The 24,594-nt window shown below is 44.2% G+C and overlaps 1 protein-coding gene across 7 annotated transcripts in view; it reads left to right on the forward strand.

Moving 5' to 3' along the window:
- Positions 1–24,594, forward strand: part of ptprea (protein tyrosine phosphatase receptor type Ea) — a 50,594-nt gene that overhangs the window by 16,593 nt on the left and 9,407 nt on the right. For 4 of the 7 annotated variants that reach the window (XM_030077931.1, XM_030077934.1, XM_030077932.1 and 1 more), the window contains exons 2-7: positions 7,962–8,239; positions 20,585–20,662; positions 21,372–21,468; positions 21,976–22,049; positions 23,094–23,138; positions 23,789–23,925. In XM_030077931.1, coding sequence (XP_029933791.1) covers positions 20,590–20,662; positions 21,372–21,468; positions 21,976–22,049; positions 23,094–23,138; positions 23,789–23,925 — 426 coding nt within the window. In that variant the 5' untranslated portion in view covers positions 7,962–8,239; positions 20,585–20,589. Of the gene's footprint in view, positions 1–7,961; positions 8,240–20,584; positions 20,663–21,371; positions 21,469–21,689; positions 21,820–21,975; positions 22,050–23,093; positions 23,139–23,788; positions 23,926–24,594 lie in introns of those variants that run through there. The other 3 variants (XM_030077935.1, XM_030077936.1, XM_030077937.1) reach the window with 3 other exon arrangements.

Genomic DNA, 24,594 nt, shown 5'->3' on the forward strand with positions numbered 1-24,594 from the left:
CGATGACATCTATGTTAGTGTAGTCATAGCTGTCACGCTTGACGGGAGGTGTGGGGTCGGAGCTATTCCAATTAGAGCCTCAACTCTTACCCTTCCCTCTCCTGCATCCCTTTGTCTGTTCCTTAAGTGTGTGGGAGGTTGTGTGTGTTTCTGTATCACTTGCACTCCCACTCTCCCTCCAGTTCTCACAGTGCGGCTAATTTTGTACCCCCTGTGTTTGGCTGCAAACCACAGTCCACACACAGGATATGATCTCAACTGTTTCTCTTCCTGATTGTGGACAGCGTGTCTTCTGAGTCAGCTTCATACAATGACTGAAATCCAACGCTGAGAGACAGAGTTCCCTTGACCAGTTTGGCCTACAGTCATATATTTACTGGAAAACAGGTAAAATGGGACTTGGATTGCATTACATTATTCACACAGCCTACAGGAGCAGTTACTCATCAGTGTGTCTTTCAGAGCCAAGTCTACCACATTGCTGACCTGTGTCTTTCTGTTGATGCATGTGTTAATTATCCAGTGGACAGCCTGACCTTTCAGTAAAAGTGATCTGAGGAGAACAAATTAACTCATCCCTCAAAAGAGCAGTGTTGCATATTATTCTGCAGTTGGACTTGTGTGTCATGATTTCCCACAGTGGTCCCTAGTTTTGGCAGTTCTCTGTGAAAAAAGTGGGGGCGTCCATGTCTCACTCTGTCTGACGTGCAAAACATCTCCGTTCCCAGACAAGGTTGTGCAGACAGACAAGACTTGTAGCCTTGGGCTGCAGCCAGGCATATTCCCACACACACACACACACACACACACACACACACACACACACACACACACACACACACACACGCACACACACAGTATGAGCGGCCCATGGGGCTTTTTTCACTCAGTATGTGAATGGGTGTATATGTATCTATATGTGCAGACAGTGCTTACATGCCCATTAATGCCAATCTGACTGGTGTGTGTAAAATCATACAACTGTATTGGTTTGCAGTTGCCTTTGTCTAGGTATGTTTGTTTTTCTCCCTTATCCTAGAATATCGCTACTCCTCTGTGTAAGCAGCCATGAATATTTACCGAGCACCGAGTGGGGTTCATAGAGTTTAAGTGTTGCAGGGAATCCTCAGCTTGGGAGTTGTTAAATCCTAACCCCTGTTCTGTCTGAGCTGCTCCCAGGCGCCTGGGATAAGCACTGGGGAAGGATGTGAGAGGAGGGAAGAGAGACAACACCGCCGAGGGAATGTGCACTGGATTGTGGGATGGAAAGTAGAATAATGTGTGTTTTTACACGCTGCAGTCTGCTGCTATAATGAAATGCTGATTTAAGGCCTCTGGCCAGATGTAATTCATGTGTGTGTCTTTGGACTGAGAGACTGGATTGATGTGCTGACTTATCCTGGGCACCCAAAGGCTAAAGGCTGGCCAGCTAGTGCACAGCCCCTGTTGACACAAGGTGTTTCTCACACTGCCTGGGAATCATTGTGTTTCGTCACATACTTTTCTCACCTATTCTTGATGGGTTTTGCACTTTTTCCACAGTGCAGAGACTTATTCCCTCACTGTATTGACTATTGATCTGCAGGTGGAGGGAGAGCCATAGGTCTGTATTCAATCATGGTTCTCATTTAGCCACTGAGAAAATAAATAACCATCGATGCAGTACCTGTCTCATATACCATCTGTCTGTGAATGATCTAGTCCTGTTTGGCCTTTCAGGAGATTTCCAGAGACTTGATTATAGCAGCGATTGCCAAGTTTGGGAGAGCTGCTATATGATATTATCACGTTCACATCCTGCTTGCTTTGGCCAAGGGCCATTCACTGCTGCTCAACAGACCTCGATGCCAAGACTCATCGGTGAGTCGAAGAAGAGAGCAAACAGCAGAGGGAGTCTCAGGGAAGAGAAACTGTTACAGCCAACCAAATCACACTCACTATTGCCTTCTGTCCTCTTGCTCTGGAACATTAAGCTCACAATGTGTGGACAGCTCATCAGGGACTAGGCTCTATTTACATCTAATCATAGAAGCATAAAATACAGACGCACGCGTTTGTTTCCCGCAGTGCCATTTATTATAATTTTTGCTGCCGTAGTTTTCACCTGGAGGCTGATTGTGTCCCTTTCAGGTTTGGCAGTAAACACCATTAATCACAATGAGCCTTGCCACTTGTCTCACCATTACACCCCTCTAACACTGACTTGGTGAAGCAGGTGCCAGACTACTGCTGCTGCTGCTGTGGAGATCTGTGCTAATTAAAGCCCTATCATGAAACATTTAACACTGTCTTATTATGCCTTATTATTTTTTGTTACTCAGGCTTTTAGTGTTATTGGGCAGATTGTGCAGCATTTGGGAAAATAGGCCACATAGAAAATAGGCGGGCATGACTGAGAATAAATCTGTCTGTATCGCAGTAAAGACTTACATGTGGATCGTCTGCGGGGATGCTGTGTTTCTGTCTGTTTGACGGATGGAATTGCTCGTTGTGGCAGGTCAGAGGCGACTTTCTGCTGGGCTGATGCTGGGGCCAGATAGCTGTTCAGATGGTTCCTCTGTGGGTGAAGTGACATCCCTCTCTCTTCCTGGCTGTGTGTGTTTATGTGTGTGTGTATGGGGCAGCGGTTGCCCCCAGAGCTTATCTCAATAAATGGATTTGTGTCGGTGCACTCGGAGATCTCAGTATGATGCTCTAATCTGATTGACCACAACCCCTGAGAGGTACACGAGTCCAAGAGCCAGGTGTGTGTGTGTGTGTGTGTGTGTGTGTGTGTGTGTGTGTGTGTGTGTGTGTGTTTAACAGTGCATCTCTATACGTATTTAAGACACATGTCTATGTCCATCTCTCTTCGACTGGTATTTTTTCAGTCTGATTCTATGTATTTTCAGCTGAACCTAAGGTATTCTCGGGGGGGAAATAACCACTATATGAAGCTTTTGGTGGAGTGTGTTTTTCACACCGCAATTGTAAATCTTACTGGAGTCCACACATTGTACCTGGACAATCCATTACACCCTGGGCTCTGTTGGACGAAGCCCAGACAGGTTATGGGCCAGAATGCAGCATTACCTCTCTAGAAGCCCATGTGCTACACACACACACACACACACACACACACACACACACACCTGCCAGAAACCAGAGATGAGATACAGTGCCATGGCTACACCATTCCTGTTTGGTGCCTGTATGTGTTGTATTCTTCTGAAAGCTCTAGCTGTTTCAAGGATGATTGCAGTAATAATACATTTTATTTTTATAGCGCTTTATACTGGTACTCAAAGACACTTTACAATAAAAAGAATAAAATCACATGGAATAAAACAATAGTACAAAAGTAGACAACAACAACAACAACAGTTTATAGAGCACTTTTCAAAACAGGAGTTAACAGCAAAACAAACAACACAAGTAATAAAATCCAACATGAGATAAAAACACAATGGAGTAATTTAAGTAGCAGCCAGTATCAGTTAAAAAAAGCCAAATGATAAAAGTGAGTCTTAAGAAGAGATTTAAAAGAGGACACTGAGTTTGCCTGCCTGAGATCTCCAGGCAGAGAATTTTACAACTGCATTGCCCGAACAGAAAAGACCTGGTCACCCTTGGTGAAAAGCTGGGATCTAGGGACCAGTTGTTGATCCCTGCTGGAGCATCCCAGGCAACGATCAGGCTCATCAGGGAGCAACAGTTCACAGATATAAGCAGGAGCCTGATTGTTCAGTGCCCTAAAAACAAGCAGTAAAATCTTAAAATCAATTGTAAAACTCACAGGTAACCAGTGAACAGCAGCAAGGATTGGTGTAGTGGGGGCTCCTCTCTTAGTACCAGTTAAAAGCCTGGCAGCAGCATTTTGTACCAGCTGCAGTCTTTCTCTTACTAATACCAGAATGGAGCGCATTACAGTAGTGAAATCTCGAAGTAATAAAAGCATGGATGACCTTTTCTAAATCTGCAGGAGAAGGGTATGACCTGATCTTACTTAGCTGTCTTAGTTGGGCAAAGCAGGACTGCAGCACTGTGGTCACTTGAGCATCAAAAGACAGCTCTAATTCAGTTATTAGATAAGGCACCCAGACCAAATTTGGAAGTTACGCATGATTTGCCCGAGGGGTAGCATGTAAATTGTGAATAAAAGAGGACCCATAATGGACCCCTGAGGGACCCCACAAAAGAAAGGAGCACAGGAAGAGGAGGCATCTTCAAAAATCACTGAGAAGGACCTATTTGACAGATAAGAGATGAATGAGTCCAGTGCCACACCACTGATGTGCACATGATTCTTCAGACAGTTAATCAAGACATCACGGTCCACTGTATCAAAAGCTGAGCTGAGGGCAGGGAGAATTAAAATGGAGCGATGGTCTGCATTGGCTGTAAGCAGCAAGTCATTGGAAACCTTGACCCGAGCAGTCTCAGTACTGTGCAGGGAGTGGAAGCCAGATTGAAATTTTTCATTTGATTTCATTTTGATTCATAAATGAAATCAGTTGAGTGGATACAACGTTTTGTGAAATCCTCTGGCAACCTGGAGATTGGTCTAAAATTACTTAAAATAGAGGAGTCTAAAGATGGATACTATAAAAGGGGGTTAACAGTGGCATAGTAGATAGTAGAAAGCAGATAAATTAAAAGAAGCAGAGAATATTTCAACAGTGACACAAATAAAAATAGAAGCAGTCAAAAGCATAGAGGAAAGGAGCGAGTCAGATGTTGAAAGCTGTTTTGAAAAGGTGGGTTTTCAGGGATGCCTTAAAGGAGGAGACTTTGTTGGAGTCTCTGATGGGTTTAGGCTAGGAATTCCAGAGGGAGGCTGCAGAATTACTGGATTATCCTTTGTTTATGCTTTTGTAGGCATTTTATTGAAGTAGTATTGATAGTGGGAAACATATTGTCTTTACTGAACTGAGTTTAGTTTTGTTTTGAGTGCCAAAATACAGTCATTTAAGAGCACATGCAATATGTTGACACTCATCTTGACATTCATCTACATGTGATCTGTCTTCTATGTATAACTGTGAGGAAATGATATGAGAAGCTGAAGCTGAAAGCCACAAAGTCCACAGGAAACAGGCTGATAATGCATGCAGACCAATTTATCATCACAGTATGCCTTGACCAATGCATATCAGCTGTCAGTGGTCCTGCTCTTACATAACAAAATGATCCGCTTCAACATTCATGCTGTAGTTTGGGAAAGATTTTTTTTTCTTAACAAAAAAAAAGAAAAAAAGATAAGAAAGCTTCCACGAGTTTGGGTTTCTGTTGCATCAGATATCTTGCTTTCTATCTTTATCCTGTAGATGCTGTGTTTACATTCTTTCATTTGATCGCCCTGTCACTCTTTTTTCCCCCTTACTGTGTTGATATCAAATCCAGAGGAAAGTGGCAGAAAGAACAGCATGTGTTTTTCCCTGGGCAAGTAAAGCCCCTCATTCCTTATTTCTGTATACTCCCACACACCCTCAGCTTCACTCTCTCCAGCTGTAATTCTCTCACAGTTTTCGCATTTCCAAGACCTGTTGGCTAGAGAGTCAGCACCAGGCAAACCTGTTTGAGGGTATGTCAGGTAACCCTTATAAATGGGCCGCAGGTTATTCCACGCACAAAAGTGGCAGATTTTACCTTGCAGTCAGCATTCAGTGGCTTTCGTGTGTTTTGTTAAAGGTTAGTCTTGCCTTCTGATGTTGTCATGTATGATGCTCTGTATGTGTTTACATCACAGAGAGGCAGGCAGAAAAGAGGTGAATATACAAATATAAAAAGTCACAAAGAGACTAAATTCAAAGGCTCTCTATTATTCAAAATTTTGCTTGTGCTGATTCCACTGACAGATCTCATATAGCTTATTATAGACCTAAAGGTGTTTTTTTGAATAGATATACTCCCTCATCGCACTTTCTGGTAACTTAGATATAAGAGGTGGAATGGAGTAGTTTCCTGTCTCATGTCTCCATTCCACCTTCTCTGGCTTTCTGAGCGGAGACTCTTTAGCTTGTGCCATTATTTGGCTGTCATGGAAATCCTCAAGCATGACACCTCATTTTCCAAGATGTCATATAGCAAATGTTGACTGCCTGTTTTCATTGAGCTCCAGTGGAAAGGGGATGGAGGGGGGTGGAAGATGTGGCCATTTATTTGATGTTCCAGCCTGGAGAAAAAGAGAGAGAGATCCCCCACACCCCTCCTCCCTCCTCCTCCACTGCTAGACTAGACGAAAGTGTCACCATAGCAACCACTCAGTATGCTCAGTGCTGCTGTCAGGCTAAAACCATGTATCTCCTAAAATACCGAAGTTTCAGGAACAGAGACTACCAGCTTTTTTTTCTCCTTTAACTTGACGACCATGTAGTTTTGAGCTTGACCTGCGGATTTGAGAGCTTTCACACTCCCAAAGGTCAGAGAATATATTTCAACCCATAGAGGACCGTGTCCAGGGTCCTTTACTTGAGGTAAAACAGAAGAACCACTAAAACTGGACTTAGAAGGTTTCCACATGAAAACACTGTCACGCTTTTCGTCGCTCAGTGTTCCCAGGTAGATAAATTGTGCTCCTCTTGTCCCCCTTTTCTCACACCCACTGTCCCCTCCCCCTTATCCAGCTTTCATGCCTCCCTAGGATGGTAGCAGTGATTATACAGTAGATGACATGCCACCACGACATAATCTCCACATACAGCTTATGCATGTATTTTTTCATACATGTAAATCAAATACCAGACAGTCTCTTACTCACTGGAGCCTGTTGAAGTAAATGTGTTCACTGTTAGAAATAACTCTGTTAGCAATCAAAATAAATATGCTGATAATGAGACAGAAAGAGGCTTAGTGTGAAACATTGCTCCAAATCTAGGCTGATATATGCATAATTTTACCATTAGCAGCTTTGGAAATTAGAGGAACATACATTTTTTATTTATTAAATGAGGTTAGTCTGAGTTTAAAGCCAGTATTTGGTGGATTTGGAAGCCTAACTTGAATGAGAGACACCCAGTACAGTGTAAATCCCAGTAAATAAACTCACTGAACTCTTCTGACTAATGGCTGTTTTCTTTACCATAGTAACTTTTTGTAACCATCGTATAAGCAGCTCATCACTCTTAAGGCTGAATTATGCTTCCGTGTAGGAAGAGCGTACTGGGGTTGTACGCATTTCCTACGCAGCGCGTGTGTGTCCAACATACCTCTGCGAAACACACTGAGCAATTCTCCTCCCACCAACGTAGACCCTGTGACGCATGGTCGCTGCTCTTCTGTACGTCTTTGTAATGGCGAGAGCACAAGTCGTATAGGTGCGGGTACTTGCGCACATCCTCGGCCAGGCGTTCTTCCACGAGACCCAGCATTCTCCAAAGTTTTCAAACACAACCGACGAGTCGAGACACAACAGTTGTTTTAAAAACGGCGCTGCCGGCCGGCACAACAACAGGATGTGATGCCGGTTGCAACGAAATGCCGGAAATGATGTACTTCCGCGGACCAATCACAGCTCTTGTGGGGCTGCGTAGGGTCCGCGTAGTTACAATTTTTGGGAGGCGCGCGGCAAGGCTCTGCGGCGGTCGCACAACCCCCGTAAGCTCCGCACAACCTCCGTACGCTCTTCCTACGCGGAAGCATAATTCAGCCTTTAGGTGTGCCTCCGTAGATTTTGTAGCATATTCACCACGCCTCTAGTCCAGAGGAAAATGCTCATAGGAAGCTACTTTATGAATTTCCCTCAAAGCTAAATGGCATAATTATAGATAAAGGGTAGCCTATAAAGGATATTTGTACTATTTCAGTAGCGCCCTAGGGTCTATTTTTTCTCCTCCTTTTAGACTTTACGGTCCCCTCCTTTGGGGAAGCTGTCCTCTACTTCTCACTCAGCTGGCCTGTTTCTGCTAACTACCATTTCTCTTAAATGTACAAGTAAATGTGTTAAATGTTCCCTCTACTTCTTCTTGTCTGTTTAACAAAAGGTGGTGAGCTCTCCTTTAAGGCTTACATTGCTGCTCTGCTTGGTCAGCTGCTGGATTTGAACCTCTGAGACCCACAACTCAGCACCGCAGCCCTGATCCAGAGATCCTCTCTCCTCCCTGGGCTGTGAGACCAGACGTTGCTCCCCGCACCTCCATCTCCTGTCTACCCTCACCCAGAAGACAACCACAGCAATGTGACCTCTGGACCCATCCAGCACCAATCCCACCTGCTATGATGGACGTGAGAGTCAGTATACAGTGAATCTATACTCATCCAGGTAATTACATAACACTACATCTACACCTTGTTTAGCAACTTGTGCATCATAAACCTTTGAGGTCAAGGGTGTGATTTTTTTTTTTTCAGGGGTCCAGCTGGACACACAAACTCCATTCACTTCTAATGGGGCATGACTGTTTTCCTGTTCATTTCATGGTCCTTTTGTGTTGTTTATCACAAGTTCCCAGCATGTCTGTGGTTAGTCACTTCCTCACACTGGAGCTTCACTGCTCTTGTTGTCTATGTAAGCTGGTAAGGAGGCCCCAGAAACAGGAAGTCAGGACAGTGATGCGAGAGTGTGGTTAGGGCATAGGATTGCACAGCGCTGAAAACCTCTTAACTGCTCACTGTTTGTTCAAAATCAGTGACACTGTTCCTGAATTTCAAATTACATAATATGTATTTATACTGTGCATCAGAGTTGCAGTCAGTGAAACAGAGCTGTTGGCCTTGTGCTTTAGTTTGTGAAGTTTATATTGCCTTTACAGTCTTTACAGATGGAGTACATCAGCAAGGATATTCTGACATTTAAGTAGGCAGCATAATTAAGAATGCAGACGTACAGATATTACTGAGTATGATGGGAGAACTGAAGCAGACAGATGAAGAACAGAATCATTCTAGAGAGAAACACAAAGCAGTGTGTGAAATTTCATCGCAGCAAGCTTTTCCCAATTTGTCTCACCCCAGTGTCTGAGGATCCATGTCATCAATTGAGGTCGCTGGGGCCGAACCAGTTAGACGGGCTGCCTCTGTCAAACTAAGCTGCTGGCAGCACACACACATGCTCACACACATTCTCACACTCATACTGTCCACGTGGTCCATATATTTAGCTGCACATTAATTTTCCTGTTGATTATCCTCTATGCTCAGTGCTTAATAGAAATTTCACTGAACTGATCTCATGATTAGAGATCACATTAGCTGCAAAAGCCCCCTAACGCCCAGCCTATTGACTTTTCCTTTATTTAATAATCGCCTTCATTGTTCTGCAGTTCAAATGTTTTATTCCCTACCACGCTGTTTAGCAATTTGTGGAGGTGTGTGAGATAAAAAGAGGACAAAAGGAATGTAGATGGAAGAAAGGAAAAAAGAATAAAAGATAAAGCCTGGGACAAAAAGAAAGAGGATGTGGAACAGAAAGAAGAGAGAGGGATAGTGTGTGTGTGTGTGTGTGTGTGTGTGTGTGTGTGTGTGTGTGTGTGTGTGTTTTTGTTGAAGTGTGTGGCTTTGTCTGTGTCTATCTGTGTCTTTGTATCTGCATCTGCTTGTGTGCGTATCTTATCCAGGATTTTTGTCAGGAGTGTGTGGCAGTCTTGCTCTCATTTCCCCTCTGGAGCAGAGCGGTACAGGAAGGCTGGCTGGTTGGCTGGCTGCACAGGAAAGGAAACAGTCTCTATCAAACAGCAGATGGAGGACAGCATGTGCTTACACTGCAGAAACACACACACACACACACACACACACACACACACACACACACACATGAATATGTGCGCATAAGGAAATACGGGCACATACAGTAGCTTTTATTAGGAATGTGACCCAAATCACACATCCCAAATGTCAACCATGCAGAATTTGAAGTTTCCATGGAACCACACCGGCTGTGGAGGGTAGAAGACATTTTGGCTTTTCAAATAAAGTTTAGAGGTGTTTTCATAATACCAAGGACATTTTGTTTAGCTGTGAGGTTGTTTTGCCCTCTCGACTTTTCTGACAGCTTTTTCTCCCATGTCTTATTTATACTTTATATATTGGCGCAATCTTCTGTACTACTTTAACCTTCGAATTTTAATTCACCTGTGAAAAACAGACCTGGGTCAAAAAGTATTTGCAAATAAACATTTGTTTTGACTTGCGTGCAGTGCTTGGGTGAGTGGTGTACCCTGCATCAAAATAACGCAGTAAGTGTCAGGGGAGTTGTCAGTCACAGAAAAGTATACAAAATTGACTCTCAATTGACTGTCTAAGCTTTTTCGGCTCTCACTGTCCAATGTGGAAAAACTCAATCTATTTGACTCTCTGTACAGGGCCAAGCACATTCTCAGAATAACATGCAAATATTTGACCCGAGTGTGTTGAAAAATGATGAAATATTTTGATTTAACTCTGCAATGTATTGGTCTTTCTCCTCAGGAGTGCAGTGCTACATGTCACAGGTAGAAAGTAGCAGAGTTGGGGTCTTGACCTCTGTGTTGCCTTCGTGTCCAGAGGGTCAAATGCATTTGTCTGTGCTGGAAATGTAGTAGTACCCAACATGTCAGCCCCCTCCCTGGACCCGCCTGGTGTGTGTCCATGCTTTGTGATGGCCTGTCATGCCTCCCTGCCTCTGTCAGGAGCTGTTAGTGGCAGGTCAGGGTTCTCCCAGCAGGCTGGGCTGTCGCTCAGAGCTTTTGTCGGTGGGCAAGAGGGCAGCAAGTTCTCCAAGAGGCCGCACACCACAATAGTTAAGACTTAGAATAGTCACTTGCTCTCCGTATGGTGTGTGTGTGTGTGTGTGCGCAAGTATGAGTGTTTTCCCCGTTCGTGTGACAAGCCTGCTTAGGAGGGAGGACAATAAGGCTCACTGTGGTGCCCAAGGCCCCTCTGAATGACCCATATTCCTATAGAATTCAGGCCGAGACCAAATAACTCTGAACAACGGGGTTACACAATCTTAATCAACAAAGTGGTGCTCAAAATGTGCTCTGCAGGGGCTGTGATCCTGAGAAAGAGGATTGTGGAAAATGTGTTAGCTTGGGATGGGTTTTGAGTAACATAATTACTCTGCCTCCACTTCCAGTCTCACCATATAGCAGGCTTTGAACCAGTGGCTGTCGTACATACTCTGTGGATCTGGATCATATTGTTTCCCAGCCCTGTGAAAATAACAGTTGCTTTTGTTTTTCTGGCTGTGTGTGAAACCTCTTGTCACTGGGTGTGTGATAAGGGTAGCATAAAGGGTTGTTATTCGGAAGATCAAGGGTGATTAGTGTGGTTTGCTATGGCAACATGAGCTGTTGGCCAATCAAATCTTGCTTGCCATGCAGACAATCTGGGGACACTGTGTCAAGAACCAGAAAATGCAGCCCTCATATCCCATTTAAAGGGTTTTATAGTCTGCATCCGCACTGAGCAGACAGGTCTGTTCTGTCTCTGTAGAGCGGCAAAGGCAGTTAACATTGGCAGTCTCGTCATCCTCATAGCGTGGGCTGCTCACTTATCCCTCCTGGCCCACCATCTCCTCTCCTCTCTTAGTTCCTCTCCTCCTCTCCTTTCCTCTCCTTTTCTCCCTCTGAATCAAGTGGCTTTTTGTTCTCCCGCAGCAGTGCTTATCACTTGTTTCTCCACCACTGCTCTCCTCCTCCCCGTCCTTCTCTCAGGGAATGAAAGGGTTTTTTCTTTTTTTTTTTTTTGGATTGATCTTGTCATTCGTGGGCAGATCCTGAAGGACTGTGGTTATCTCTCTCTCTATCCAAATTTCTCTTCGATGGAAACTGATAGGGCTGTTTCAAGGGGGCTCTCTATGAGAGGAAGCCCCGATCCATGCTTCAACACTGATTTTCAATAAACCCAATGTCAGCAGCAAAGTGGGTTGTCATCGTTGCAGAAACTGACATTTTTTTATTTTCATTTGTTTGAATGAAGTGTGTTTCATTGTCCCTCAGGACTTCTCAATTACCAGTTATTTCTATGCTGAAACAATATGACATGATGAAGTAGGTATAAGCTCTCACGGGAGACGGTCTCTGGTTGGCAATAATGCTCTCTAAAATTAAGGCTTCCAGAAGGCATGAGTCAGCTGTTGTGATTCTGCATAGACCCGTTTTTTAATCCGGATAACAAAAGCGATATCAGAGAGGTTTGCTTGGGGTATAAAGTTCTGCTAGGTGCTCTGAGAAATTGATAGTCAGGTAAAGAGATGTCTACCTGTAAAGGAGACCCCCGTCATTCATCCTTTGCTTTATTGCAGTGATTCAGAGTTGTATGCCATCTCAAACTAATAGTTAAAGAGTCTCATAGGAGAACATTTCCTGCTGGTAAGTACATCATAGACATAAATAAGATATATGATATTCAAATCTATCAAACAGTAATAACCATAAAATTGCAATCTTAGATTATCTGTAATTATAAGGTGTTCCTGTGAAAAATTGAGTATTCTTGGGATCTGAAGTATGCTTAAACCACTAAAACAGCTACCACCCACAAGCTCTCACTTTACAGTGACAAGTCTTAGAAAATATCAAGGTGCTAAGTGCCACTTTTTGGTTAATAAGCGTATACCTTTCTCTCTTGATGTCTGCTGTTGAACTTCTCCCACAGCGATTAAGCAGTGAAGTTTCCTCACATCACTGCCCTGACAAGCTCCCAGCTTTATGCAGAATCCTTCCTTCTTTCGCTCCCTGTTCCCCTCTCTCTTCTTCACCGCTCTCTCACTAATACCTGTTCAGTACAAAGTACCGGTAATCACAGAGTGCATGATGATAATGAGAAGTGTCACAACGCTGGTTCAGTCACTTTCTGCCCGGCTGCTGCGCATTATGCTGGCCATCGACGCCTCCGATTCCAGGCCATAATTGCTCTGCTTCTGAATAATTGAAGAAGGGGAGGAGGTAAATCCCAGAGGTGTCAGGGAGGGAGAATGATGGATGCCTCGGTGTTCAACAGTGTCAGGTCAGGAGGAGATGATGAGACCCTCGTGTTCAGACTGTACCTCCCCCACCCAAAGACCATTAGCAGGGTGATATCTGGCATGGTGGTCTCCAAAAAGGCTCAGTCGCACATGTTTCCCATGGATCCCTGCTGCAGCACCCCACTGTGTGTTTGTGGGCATGCGTGTCCAAGTGTGCATATCATGCCAGACTGTAGCTAAGCAGTGCAGATCTGCAGGCCAATTGTTAGCAGCCTCAGTGCAGAAAACTGCTGTATGCAAGTCATGCATGTGTGCAGGTATGTAATTCTATGGATTAATTGTCATTAAGAGCCCTGGTGCCTGCTCAGAGAAAAATTAGCTGTGACTCTTGAGTGTTGTGTGTGTGCGTGTGTGCGCGCGCGTGTGTGTGTGTGTATGTGTGTGTGTGTGTGCGCGCGTGTGTTCTGTGCATGTGTTAGACACTTACACACACACAGTCAAACACAAACTAAACCACATTTGCTCAAACAGGACAACCAAGTGTAAGCTCAGATGTGCTGTTTGCAAGTGCAAGCCACATATTTGAGTAAATATTTACCATCCAATTATGGGGCTGGTTTCTATGTAGCACTAGAATTTGACACCAGTTTCCAGATGCTATAAACACTATAGACATGACATAATGCACTAACCCTATTTATACACACTTAAGTAATACACTATATTACCAAAAGTATTCGCTCACCCATTCAAATGATCAGAATCAGGTGTCCTAATCACTTGGCCTGGCCACAGGTGTATAAAATCAAGCACTCAGGCATGCAGACTGTGAAACAAGACATTTGTGAAAGAATGGGCCGCTCTCAGGAGCTCAGTGAATTCCAGCGTGGAACTGTCATAGGATGCCACCTGTGCAACAAATCCAGTCGTGAAATTTCCTCGCTCCTAAATATTCCACAGTCAACTGTCAGCTCTATTATAACAAAATGGAAGCGTTTGGGAACAACAGCAACTCAGCCACGAAGTGGTAGGTCACGTAAAGTGACGGAGAGGGGTCAGCGGATGCTGAAGCGCATAGTGCAAAGAGGTCGCCGACTTTCTGCACAGTCAATTGCTACAGAGCTACAAACTTCATGTGACCTTCAGATTAGCCCAAGTACAGTACGCAGAGAGCTTCATGGAATGGGTTTCCATGGCCGAGCAGCTGCAGCCAAGCCACACATCACCAAGTGCAATGCAAAGCGTCGGATGCAATGGTGTAAAGCACGCCGCCACTGGACTCTAGAGCAGTTGAGACGCATTCTCTGGAGTGATGAATCACACTTTTCCATCTGGCAATCTGATGGACGAGTCTGGGTTTGGAGGTTGCCAGGAGAACGGTACATTTCAGACTGCATTGTGCCGACTGTGAAATTTGGTGGAGGAGGAATTATGGTGTGGGGTTGTTTTTCAGGAGCTGGGCTTGGCCCCTTAGTTCCAGTGAAAGGAACTTTGAATGCTTCAGGATACCAAAACATTTTGGACAATTCCATGCTCCCAACCTTGTGGGAACAGTTTGGAGCGGGCCCCTTCCTCTTCCAACATGACTGTGCACCAGTGCACAAAGCAAGGTCCATAAAGACATGGATGACAGAGTCTGGTGTGGATGAACTTGACTGGCCTGCACAGAGTCCTGACCTGAACCCGATAGAACACCTTTGGGATGAATTAGAGCGGAGACTGAGAGCCAGGCCTTCTCGACCAACATCAGTGTGTGACCTCACCAATGCGCTTTTGGAAGAATGGTCAAAAATTCCTATAAACACTCTCCTCAACCTTGTGGACAGTCTTCCCAGAAGAGTTGAAGCTGTAATAGCTGCAAAAGGTGGACTGACATCATATTGAACTCTATGGGTTAGGAATGGGATGGCACTTCAGTTCATAGTATGAGTAAAGGCAGGTGAGCGAATACTTTTGGTAATATAGTGTAGCTGCTCTCAAATAATATAGTTATGGCTGGAATGTTATTTAAGAGGATTATCATTAATCGCGTCTCATCTCATCCAATGTTATTTTTAACTAATATGCAGCAGCTAAAAGCTCTTATTTCCCATAAAGACTAGCACTAATGGCAGGTCTTGTAGGGTCATACACATTAGCCGCCATGTCCTGGTCAACAGGATGTTTTGGCCTGAACCTGGTGCTGCACAGCGCACAGAACCGCAGTTTGCTCGCTGACAGTGGCCAGTATAGTTTTGACCTTTTTTGTCCCTTCCCTTAGCAAATGTATATGCACATACGCATGCATATAAGCACACACACTTTTTCTCCCACGCTGATCTCTCTGCGGGAGATGCTACATTCGTTCCCATTGAGATAGAGGGGCTGACACTGCAGAGCGGAGCCAGTGGGTCTCCAAGGTCATTACCACTGCCACAGCGTCTGGGCGTCCTGGGAAGAAGGCAGGAATTGATTAATGACAATGCTTGGAGCACAGGAGGGGAGGAACCCAGATTGGCAAGAAAGCAGGGTTGCAGAGGTGGAGCTGTTACAATGGGGGCAGTAGATAGTGTGAGATAATGCAGTATGTTATAGTAATGTTAGTACAACCACTAATGATAAAAATTGTAATCATCTTTACTTTATGGAGCACTTGTCAGAGAGTCACAATGTGTTTTACAAGATTAGAAAACATGAACAAATGTCAGTGGTAGCTGACCTTATCAGGCTTTGATTCACAATAGTGATTTATTATTTATTATGGGTTTACTGTTATAAAGTCCCCATGGTAGAAATTGACCTCAGTGATTAATTGTCCTGGCTTGAGTCATTCTTCACTTGACATGTCATGCTGTCTGCTCTACCCAACCTCAAAGCTGAGAGAAATACAGGAGATCAGAGGGACACAACCTGATCCCTAGATCTTATGAACATGACAGAGGATATGGTTCACTCCCTGCTAAAATTGCTTTCACTCTTAAAACAACAGTTTACAGTTGTAGCATAGGTGGTCCTGGTTGGAAATGAACCCAAGCCTTATTATCAAAATTGTGAAGTGAGCCACATACAACCAAACTTTCAGGACCACCAGGGTCTTTTACTGCAGACAGGGGTGCTCTGCGCTCTGCCCTACATTCCTAGCCTCACATTTTACTGAACCCCCCTATTTTCCAGGGACCTAATGGTTAGGTCTGACAAATAGTTGGAACAACATCAGGTTCTCAGGTTTTCCATGTGTGTCTGTGTGCTAGAGCTGTTCTTAAAGTGAGCCGACATGCTCAACATCCCACAAGTGCCATGTTGATGGCGGCACTGCTGGACCCCAGGTTACCATGGGAACACATTGTGAAGAACAGTGGTGTACATGTAACAAGGAATCTACCTCTTTTTTTTTTTCGCATCTGCGGGTTGGGAACGCTAAGCCAGCGAGGCTCAAAAGGAGAAAATAGCGTCATTTTTCAGCTTCATTTTAAACATTAACAACTGATGCGTGGACTGTACACCGATTTGATTATGAATACCATCTCCAGAATCAGTACAGACAGTATGGGTCAGTTTAGAAAGAGCAACATTGGACACTTTGTTCGACTGGGTTACATTGCATGTAAAAGTGGTAGCACACATCTGTGCTAGCAGATGGACACCTCAGCTCCATTTCCCCAGTCAAGACAGTGAATGTAGTGCAGTGTCCTTTAAATAGCCCACCCAGCCCAGGTTTACTCACAGCTGCTCCCTAAAGGCAGAGCGCTGAGACGGAGAGGCTCGGTGATATGAGGACAACCCACTCAAATAGAAAAAGCTAACCTGTTAAATAGTGGGAAGAAACACATATACCAGTTGTTTCTTTGATACGCTGTGTTGTAGATTTGTGAGTTTTAAAAGACCCTGTGGCCTAGAGGGTAAACAGTCTGGCAACCCTTTGCCAGGAGGACTCAGTGTACCTACTGCTCACTCACCCTGACACATTGCCCCCCCACCCCCCACCCCCCACCCTACACCCACCCCCGGTTTTCCAAATTACCCAGCTGATTTATTTGAAGAGACAGAGAGACTCTGTGCCCAGAGAAACCTCGTTCAATGGAACTGACAGTGCTCTGTCTAAGGGAAGACACAATGCCAGGGAACGCCATGTTTCTTGTCAGCCATACAGACAGCCAGTTGTGCAGCCATTTGGTCTATCTTATCTTCTAATTGTAACAAGCTTGTCCTTTCTGATGGTAAGGTTTCCAAGGCTAATTATTGAGTTAGACATGAGACAATGGTGAGGAATAGCAGGGGTATTATTATGTGACTGCAGGGGTGTTTTAAAATCCAGTCGAAAAGAAAGGCATAGAAGGGAAGCACTCCACAACAAAACAAGTCCACAGAGATGGCTGGCACATCCTCTGAAACTAAAAGCTGTCAGACAAAAGCATTTCTCAGCTTTTGGTTCAGAACTGTGAGAGATACAAGACTGACAGTGAGTCAAAACACCAATACAGTCTTTTTGATGTTTGAAGCGAGGATAAAGAAGCAGAAAGAGGGTCTGAAATGGCTTTGTAGTGGTCTGCTCCCATCCTCTGTTGTCTGTCTGTGTAATGTGAGAGGCTGAGATTTTGTGTGTGTGCTTGTGTACCTGCGTGCGTGATTGCATGTGCATTTGCTTGTTTGTTCAAGTATGTGTTGGTGGACCACACTTTGCTGTTAGGTGAGCGGGTCTTTAGAGGAGTTGGGTTGTAATCAGAGAGGACAGAGCTATGACTCATGCAGAGCAGGTGTAACGTCCAGTTGTTTTCTGGGAGCAAACAGAACAGCAGCCAAACTGTTGTCATATATATTTAAGTCTGTTTTGTGAGGCCTGTGGAAGTCGCTTCATTAATTGTATAGCAGTCTTTGATTTAGCTACAGCTCCTACAGCCTTTGTACTCAACGAAATGCTCCCCAATTTAATGTGCATACAGAACCTTGCTTTTTTTTCTTACTCAGTCTTGTTGTCAAGTTTTGTTTTGTTTTGTTGCTGTGTTTGGATAAAGTGTTGGTGGTTTAGTCTGGGTTGCGGCTAGGCATAAGGACTCGTTCCTGCTTTCTGTATTACGGCTATTTAGCCCAGGGTTTGAACGATTAGCCTCTGTAAAAGCCTAGTTCCTGTCAATACAGTGAAAGCCTCCCATTCTATTGCCATGTTTTCAGCCCAGGACCATCCAGGCTCACTCTATGCCTGGCTTATTCAGGACACACATACCATCCAACTGACTGGCTGTCTGGCTAGCCAGGACAATACCCTTCCCCAAGGCTACGTGCAAATGTCTCCTATCGGGAAATAAGGACGCCTTAGAAGTTTCCCCGCGCTGACATCTCCCATGACCCATTTTCATCGTAGCTGATGGCAGGTGACTAGCTGCTGAGTTTTAAATGGAAAGTGGACACATAGAGAGATGAGAATGCACAACATGTTGTGTGCCCTCAGTCTGACCCATGTTTAGCAATGACTAATACTAATTTGAGACTTATGGTCAAGGCTGGTTTGTGCTGGTGAGAGAGTTAAGAGGGAGAGAGAGGGAGAGAGAAATGACATGTCCACAGGGATGGAAAGTAATAGTATTTATAGTTATGAGAGGGATATTCCCCACAGAGATAGAGGAAAGGAAGTTTGTTGCTCTGTGTGGGTGATCTCCGCTGAGATGCTGAAGAAGTGAGGCTGGAAACCGCTACAGTGACAGGATGGGAAAATCTGGCAGAGTGGAGCAGAGTGAGGAGTCTGATTTCCCCAGGAGTCAACGTAGACTGAGAACATGGCTGTGACAGGGTGGTGTCTCTGGAGGGGATGGGAGGGTGAAAGAAAGAGGGGACTGGAGGATCTTTTTATGAGAAGCACCAATGCCTGACCACAAGACACAGCCCTGGGGCTTGCTAAGAGTGCTGTTTCGTTTCCCTTCCTGCTGAGCAACGTGCACACACACACAGAAACAATCACACACACACACACACAGACACCACACATAAAGCAATCTAACTTGTCTAGCGGAAAGTCCCACCGGTGCCAAGACTGTATTTCCACATCACACAAACCACAAGTCTCTCACATACATGGAGGATTCACACACTCTGTACTAACTCAGCTCAGTATCTCTACAAAGCGCGGCTTCCTCCCCCTGGTCCTGGCCGGTGACATTTGCAGTGCGAGGCGTAGAGATGAGTGAGCCTTAAAGAGAGGGGATAAAGAGGGAGGAGAGGGGGGGGTGACTCCTCCTGTCCTCTCTTCTCTCATTAGAATTCTCTCATCAGTCTTCTCCGTGGAAAGGAGGGGGGCTTGACATGTCAGGGTTTATTAATCGCTCCAGGAAATATTATTGACCTGGACCTCCTGCTCTCTCTCTCTCTCTCTCTCTCTCTCTCTCTCTCTCTCTCTCTCTCCCTCTCCCCGCTGCAGTGCGTGTCTCTGGTCTGCTGCCTCCACATTCCTCTGGTGTCCTGGACACATTACAGGACACTGCGGCACAGCACGGCTGCTTCAACACACACTGTCTTCATTGACTATGCACTGGCCTGGGCTTTCTTATCGCCGCAGCTGCAAAGCTACACGCACACACTCACACTCACACACACCTGCAGCCTTGTGGAGACAAAGCACTAGTCTGCTCTGGTTCATTATGGAGTGAGAGCGGTGCTGGTGTACCCTGCTTTAGAATCTAAGTTCTTGAGGGCTTCTTTTGAATACAAATCACTTTGAAACTGCAAACGTCTCAAGGCTTATTTGTTTTGATATATTACCAGCTTATTTAATAAGAGAGGAGGTGGTCCCTTTCGCATAAATCAGCATGAAACTTATTCTGAATTTGCAGGCAACTGATGGGAGATGCCCCTGTTTCCCTGATTTCCTTCGCTGCATTTTCCCATACAGAGAAAATAAGGGAACGATCAGAGTTATTCCATCTGAGACTCCTGGTGGACGTCTGAACATGTAGCAGCTATTGGCAGAGCAGTTGGTGTGTGTAGTGTCTATGTGCGTGTTTTCATGTATGTAGCATGCTAAGACCCTGAGCTGCTATTTGTCTAAAATGATACAAAGTGATTAAGCGTGGCATGGCTGATTGTTCTATCTAGACTGTTGGGAAAACAGCTGTTATCAGCTTTGGATGGCACTTTATCATGGTCGCTTTTCTTAATCTGATAATACACTGATAACACATAAGCACATGCTTCATAAGGGTAGAAAGGGCCATATGGCTGATGGTAAAGCAGTGCCTTGAGAATTGCATGAATGCTGTTCAGGAAAAAGCATGCAACCACATGAGAATTTGGCTGTTTTTTTTTTTTTGTTTGTTTTTGTTTTTTTTGTGGCATGATAAGACTTTATTAATGTATGTTTTGTATGCAGTGCCTGAAGATCTGGTTTAATCTTTTGAAATTTTCTTCTCAATGGAGCCGTGAGGAAGCATGAATTAATACCAGCTTATTTTTTCCATGGTTAGAGTATTCTGCCACCATGTGGATTTGTTGGGCATTACACTCTGGACTGGATGACAGCTCATGATTGAACAGGATATGAGTGTGTTGTTGTATTGTGACTCCATGAACTTTGCACCGATGAGCACATTCCTGAGTGCAATAGTCACAACCAAAGAAATATGCCTTAGATCTATCAATAGTCTTTGTGCTTCTTGAATGGTGATATTATCCACAAGCCATGTTCTCATGAATCTTCACTTTGTCAACATGTCTGGGAGTAAATTTAATATCTGTCTTCATTTTGTTTTTCTGCAGTCACAATGGTCCCAGTTCTGTTTTTGGTGGCAACCACAATAACATCCAATTACTCTACCAATGAAAACCATACAAGAGGTAAGAACAGTAACAATGGTAATTCACCTCAGCATGTGAGACTGAGCAACACTAAACAATTTGCGATAGCAACAAAATCCCATTGCCAACCACTGCAGTCAACATTTTTCCAAAGATGATTATTGTGTATCTTCTGCGGTGTATGCATCTGCTTGATAATGGCCTTTTCTACAGCCTTGTTATTATCGGATCATGATGAACCTTAGCCATCCTGGACAATAATTTACAGCTTATTGTGCTCTGTTATAAACTCAGCCAGTAGCTGGCTGTGTGGATGACTCCTGGCCCAGACTCCCTTCTTAGAGCCTCTCATTTACTGTTAGACTTATTGCCAGGTTGAAACGAGCTCAGCCCCTGATACTTATCTCAGCAGACAAAATACTGCTGAAGCCAGTTATTAAATCAGACCTGTGGTCAGAGGAGAGCATAGGAGGTGTACTGCAGTGCCAACTATTGATTCAACATCAGCTATATGTGTGTGGAACCCTCAGATACACGCAGTTATACACACACATGCACATAAATATTTGCACATGCACTTGCAGGTGTGTGCAGAAACGACATCCATACAAAGATTTGCTCACACGCAAACAGCCATGCACAGACATCTTGCCATTGGCCTTGCCCCTGGTCTGCCATGCAGGCCTCTTCCTGCTTCTTTGTTGATGGTGCTCTCTGACCTCTGGCTCTGCCTCTCCTTCTTCCTCAGAAGACACTAAGTCCCCCAGCCCCCACATCCTCCCCACTGTGCTGGTGCTGTCCTTGCTGCTGCTCATCATCGCACTGCTAGCCTGGTACTTCCTCAGGTAAAACTCCAGCCCCGCCAGGAGCCGCCCACCCAGTCATCCTCACCTACAGAGCTTACTGCCTGGCCGGCAGCCAGGCTGAGGGAGGGGGGTGTGGGGTGCAGAGCTCAGGGTGACGAGCGCTTCCTCCGTTAGTCATTGAGGCGGAGCCCAGTCAGGAAGTGCTGCTAGCTTACTCCCTCTCATGCCCCTCTGACTGAAAGAGCACAGGCAGCCAGGCTGTGACAGAGGACATAGACAGGCAACAGGAAGGAGAGTGAAGAGCAAGTTCTGTAACACATTGGGACTTAGGAGTGCTGGCTTTCCACAACTTCGGCTAATGAGAAAGAATAGCTTTTCAAGCTTCAGATGGTAGGATGGGTAGATTTTTGTCCAAGGTTACATCCTTTGGGGGGATCTTTAATACTGAAAACAAATATGAGTGTTTTACCTTGGTAAAAATGAATTTACTCACTCACTGTCAAAGTATTTAATGGTCTTTTGCCCTATTCTTTATTTTCTTGGCAGGTTAAGAAACCAGAGAAAAGCAGTCGTCACAACAGTCGACAAGAAGATACCAAATGGCATCCTGGAAGAACAAGGTAACATTGTTGTATATTGTGCTATGTAAGACAGAAACAGAGGCGGATAGAGAGTTAGAGAGCAACAGGCTGGTAGTCGTATAGTGTGAGAAAGAAAGTGAGCGAGTGACAGTCGTATAGATAGATAAATACACTGACAGGTGGGAACAAGCAAGCGAGAGAAAGAAGTGTTAATGACAGTTTGAGGGAGGAGTAGTGTTTGTGTGTGCAGGTTGACTTGGTTTGACTTCCTGTCAATGATGCTGTGAAGAAACTGTGTTTGAGTGGTGTTATTTTAATAGCACTGTGACAGTGCATGTTATGTCAGTATCAAACACCTCTAGTGCACTGCAGTTACCAGTGGGTTTACCAGCTGTACAAAGTTTAATTACTTTCTAAGAACTGATTTGTGTGAGGTATGGTGACAGATATTGGATTTTAAAGGAAACTACACGTCCTTAAGATTTGTAAGTGTTCCTTTAGGAAGTATTTTCTCATCCAACAACACAATGGAACGCACAGAGCAGGTTCCCACTGGTTGTATTCTTCCAGTCCTCTGATTGAAATCTAGAGTAACTAGGATATGGCGCACTCCACAAACACAGAACACACCCAAACGTAGCTGTAACCTAACAAATGCTGGGTGGATTTCAAGACATTTACTAAGCTTCGAATTAGACAGTTTCTAAACTCAACATATGACATGTGCTTTATTCATACAGGAGTCATGCTGTATTTCCTTTTTACTGTAATCGCTTCCTTTACTCTCCTGTGACGGAACCACAAGTGTACAATCAAGCAAGGCTGGGTGTAATTCACTTTCAATTTAAGCTAGGCAGGAAGTAGACTTTTTAAAGCTTGAAAAATGAGACTCTCATGCTGTTTTTTTTCTTAATTCTAAAAAATAAATTATTAAGAATACACCATCTTGACTTATTGTAGTTGCTCTGTCATTAGAAAGTGTCTCAGCCATGTTATGTGATGGTCCACCACACTGCAGGGCATCTTTTTGTCAGTATTGCCAAAACTGTCTGTAACAGTGATACGGTGTGTGTTGTGTTTTAGAGTTTGGATACAGTGCTGAGTCGTTATACACAACTTTACCACCAGGTCAAGTATACAGGGTGGAGGTATCAGGATCCTTGTGTTACTAACATTCTCTGAGTGCTTTTCCACTTTTTTCAAATTGAGGCTCTAACAGAACATGTAGCTGGGTGTTTACCGGAGGTTTGCATTCAAAAACCTTCCTGCAAGGTGTTGGAAGTGGCTTCCTCCTGGGATCTGTCGGTTTACTAACAACCAGTGATGTTAAGTGATGATCATCATTAGATACTTATATTAATACAGGATACTCCTTATTGCTGTTATTGAGAAATTCTCCATTTGTGAGCGCACAACCACATTGTCTAACATTTCAAATCATTCATGTTGATCTTTGATGAATCGTCATTAAAGTTATTGTACAGTAGCTGTATATGCTGATTTTGTAAATTAAACCCAATACTCTTTCATGTCAGGTCTCCGAACATTTCTGTATTCACCAAAGCATAACACCGCTATAATATTAAGTTTATTTTTTTAATGTAATCGTGAAATACTGAGATGATTGACAAGTTAAATCACTTGCGGACAGTGGAGCTGCACACCCACTGTTAAATTTCTCGATCGCAAACGGCATTTTGCCTTTACTGCAGTAAATTTGATCAGGCCAGTAGGGATGACGAACTCTCTGACTCTCTGCTTTTCTCTCATACCAACAGAGCAACAGACGGTGGTCCTTCTGCCCAGATCCCCCTCAGCCTCTAAGACCTACTTCCCCATCCCAGTGGACCACCTAGAGGAGGAGTACAGGCTCCGCTCTGCTGACGATGGCAAGCTCTTCAGGGAGGAATATAATGTAAGCTTCCCCCGCTCCCCTCTGTCCGGAGCTCAGGGCTGCAGGAGCATGTGGATGTAACACAGGATCATCTGTATTCTGCACAAGCCCTGGAAGTGCTTTTAACATTGAGTGTTTACAGATAAACTACTCAGTTATCGTGGAGTGGATGACGTTGAAGTATTGGTCTGTGTGGTTTGGCTCTGGATTTGTGATTACAAGTCATGGCCATGGCAGTATCTGGATTTATTCCCACCCACCCAGTTTTGAACAAGTTCTTATTTCCAGTGGCTGCTTTGCTATTGTGAGTAGGTTTTACTTTATGTTATTCACCTGGCAGGTCACTTAATAACTAGTTCTTATTAACAAGGATGTCATGGCCAAAAGGTTTGTTTCTTGAAGGAAAAGAAAGAGGATAAAATAAAAACTGATACACAAATATTCAACATTAAGTGGCAGAACACACAGGCAGGGTTTTATAAACCTAAGAGGTCAGAACATTTTTCAGCCTATAGAGGAACATGTAACTCTTGGACTGAAATGAAAACGTAAAAAAAAAAACTCCAAAAATTAAAAATATCTCCAGCATTGGAGTTACAGCATTTTCACATGACAACAGTGATGTGCGATGGGGTTCACACGTGAATAAGATTCCTACCATGAGTTATCCTGTGTGTATTTTAGTATTTG

Source organism: Myripristis murdjan, chromosome 19, assembly GCF_902150065.1.
Source record: "Myripristis murdjan chromosome 19, fMyrMur1.1, whole genome shotgun sequence".
NCBI lineage: Eukaryota > Metazoa > Chordata > Actinopteri > Holocentriformes > Holocentridae > Myripristis > Myripristis murdjan.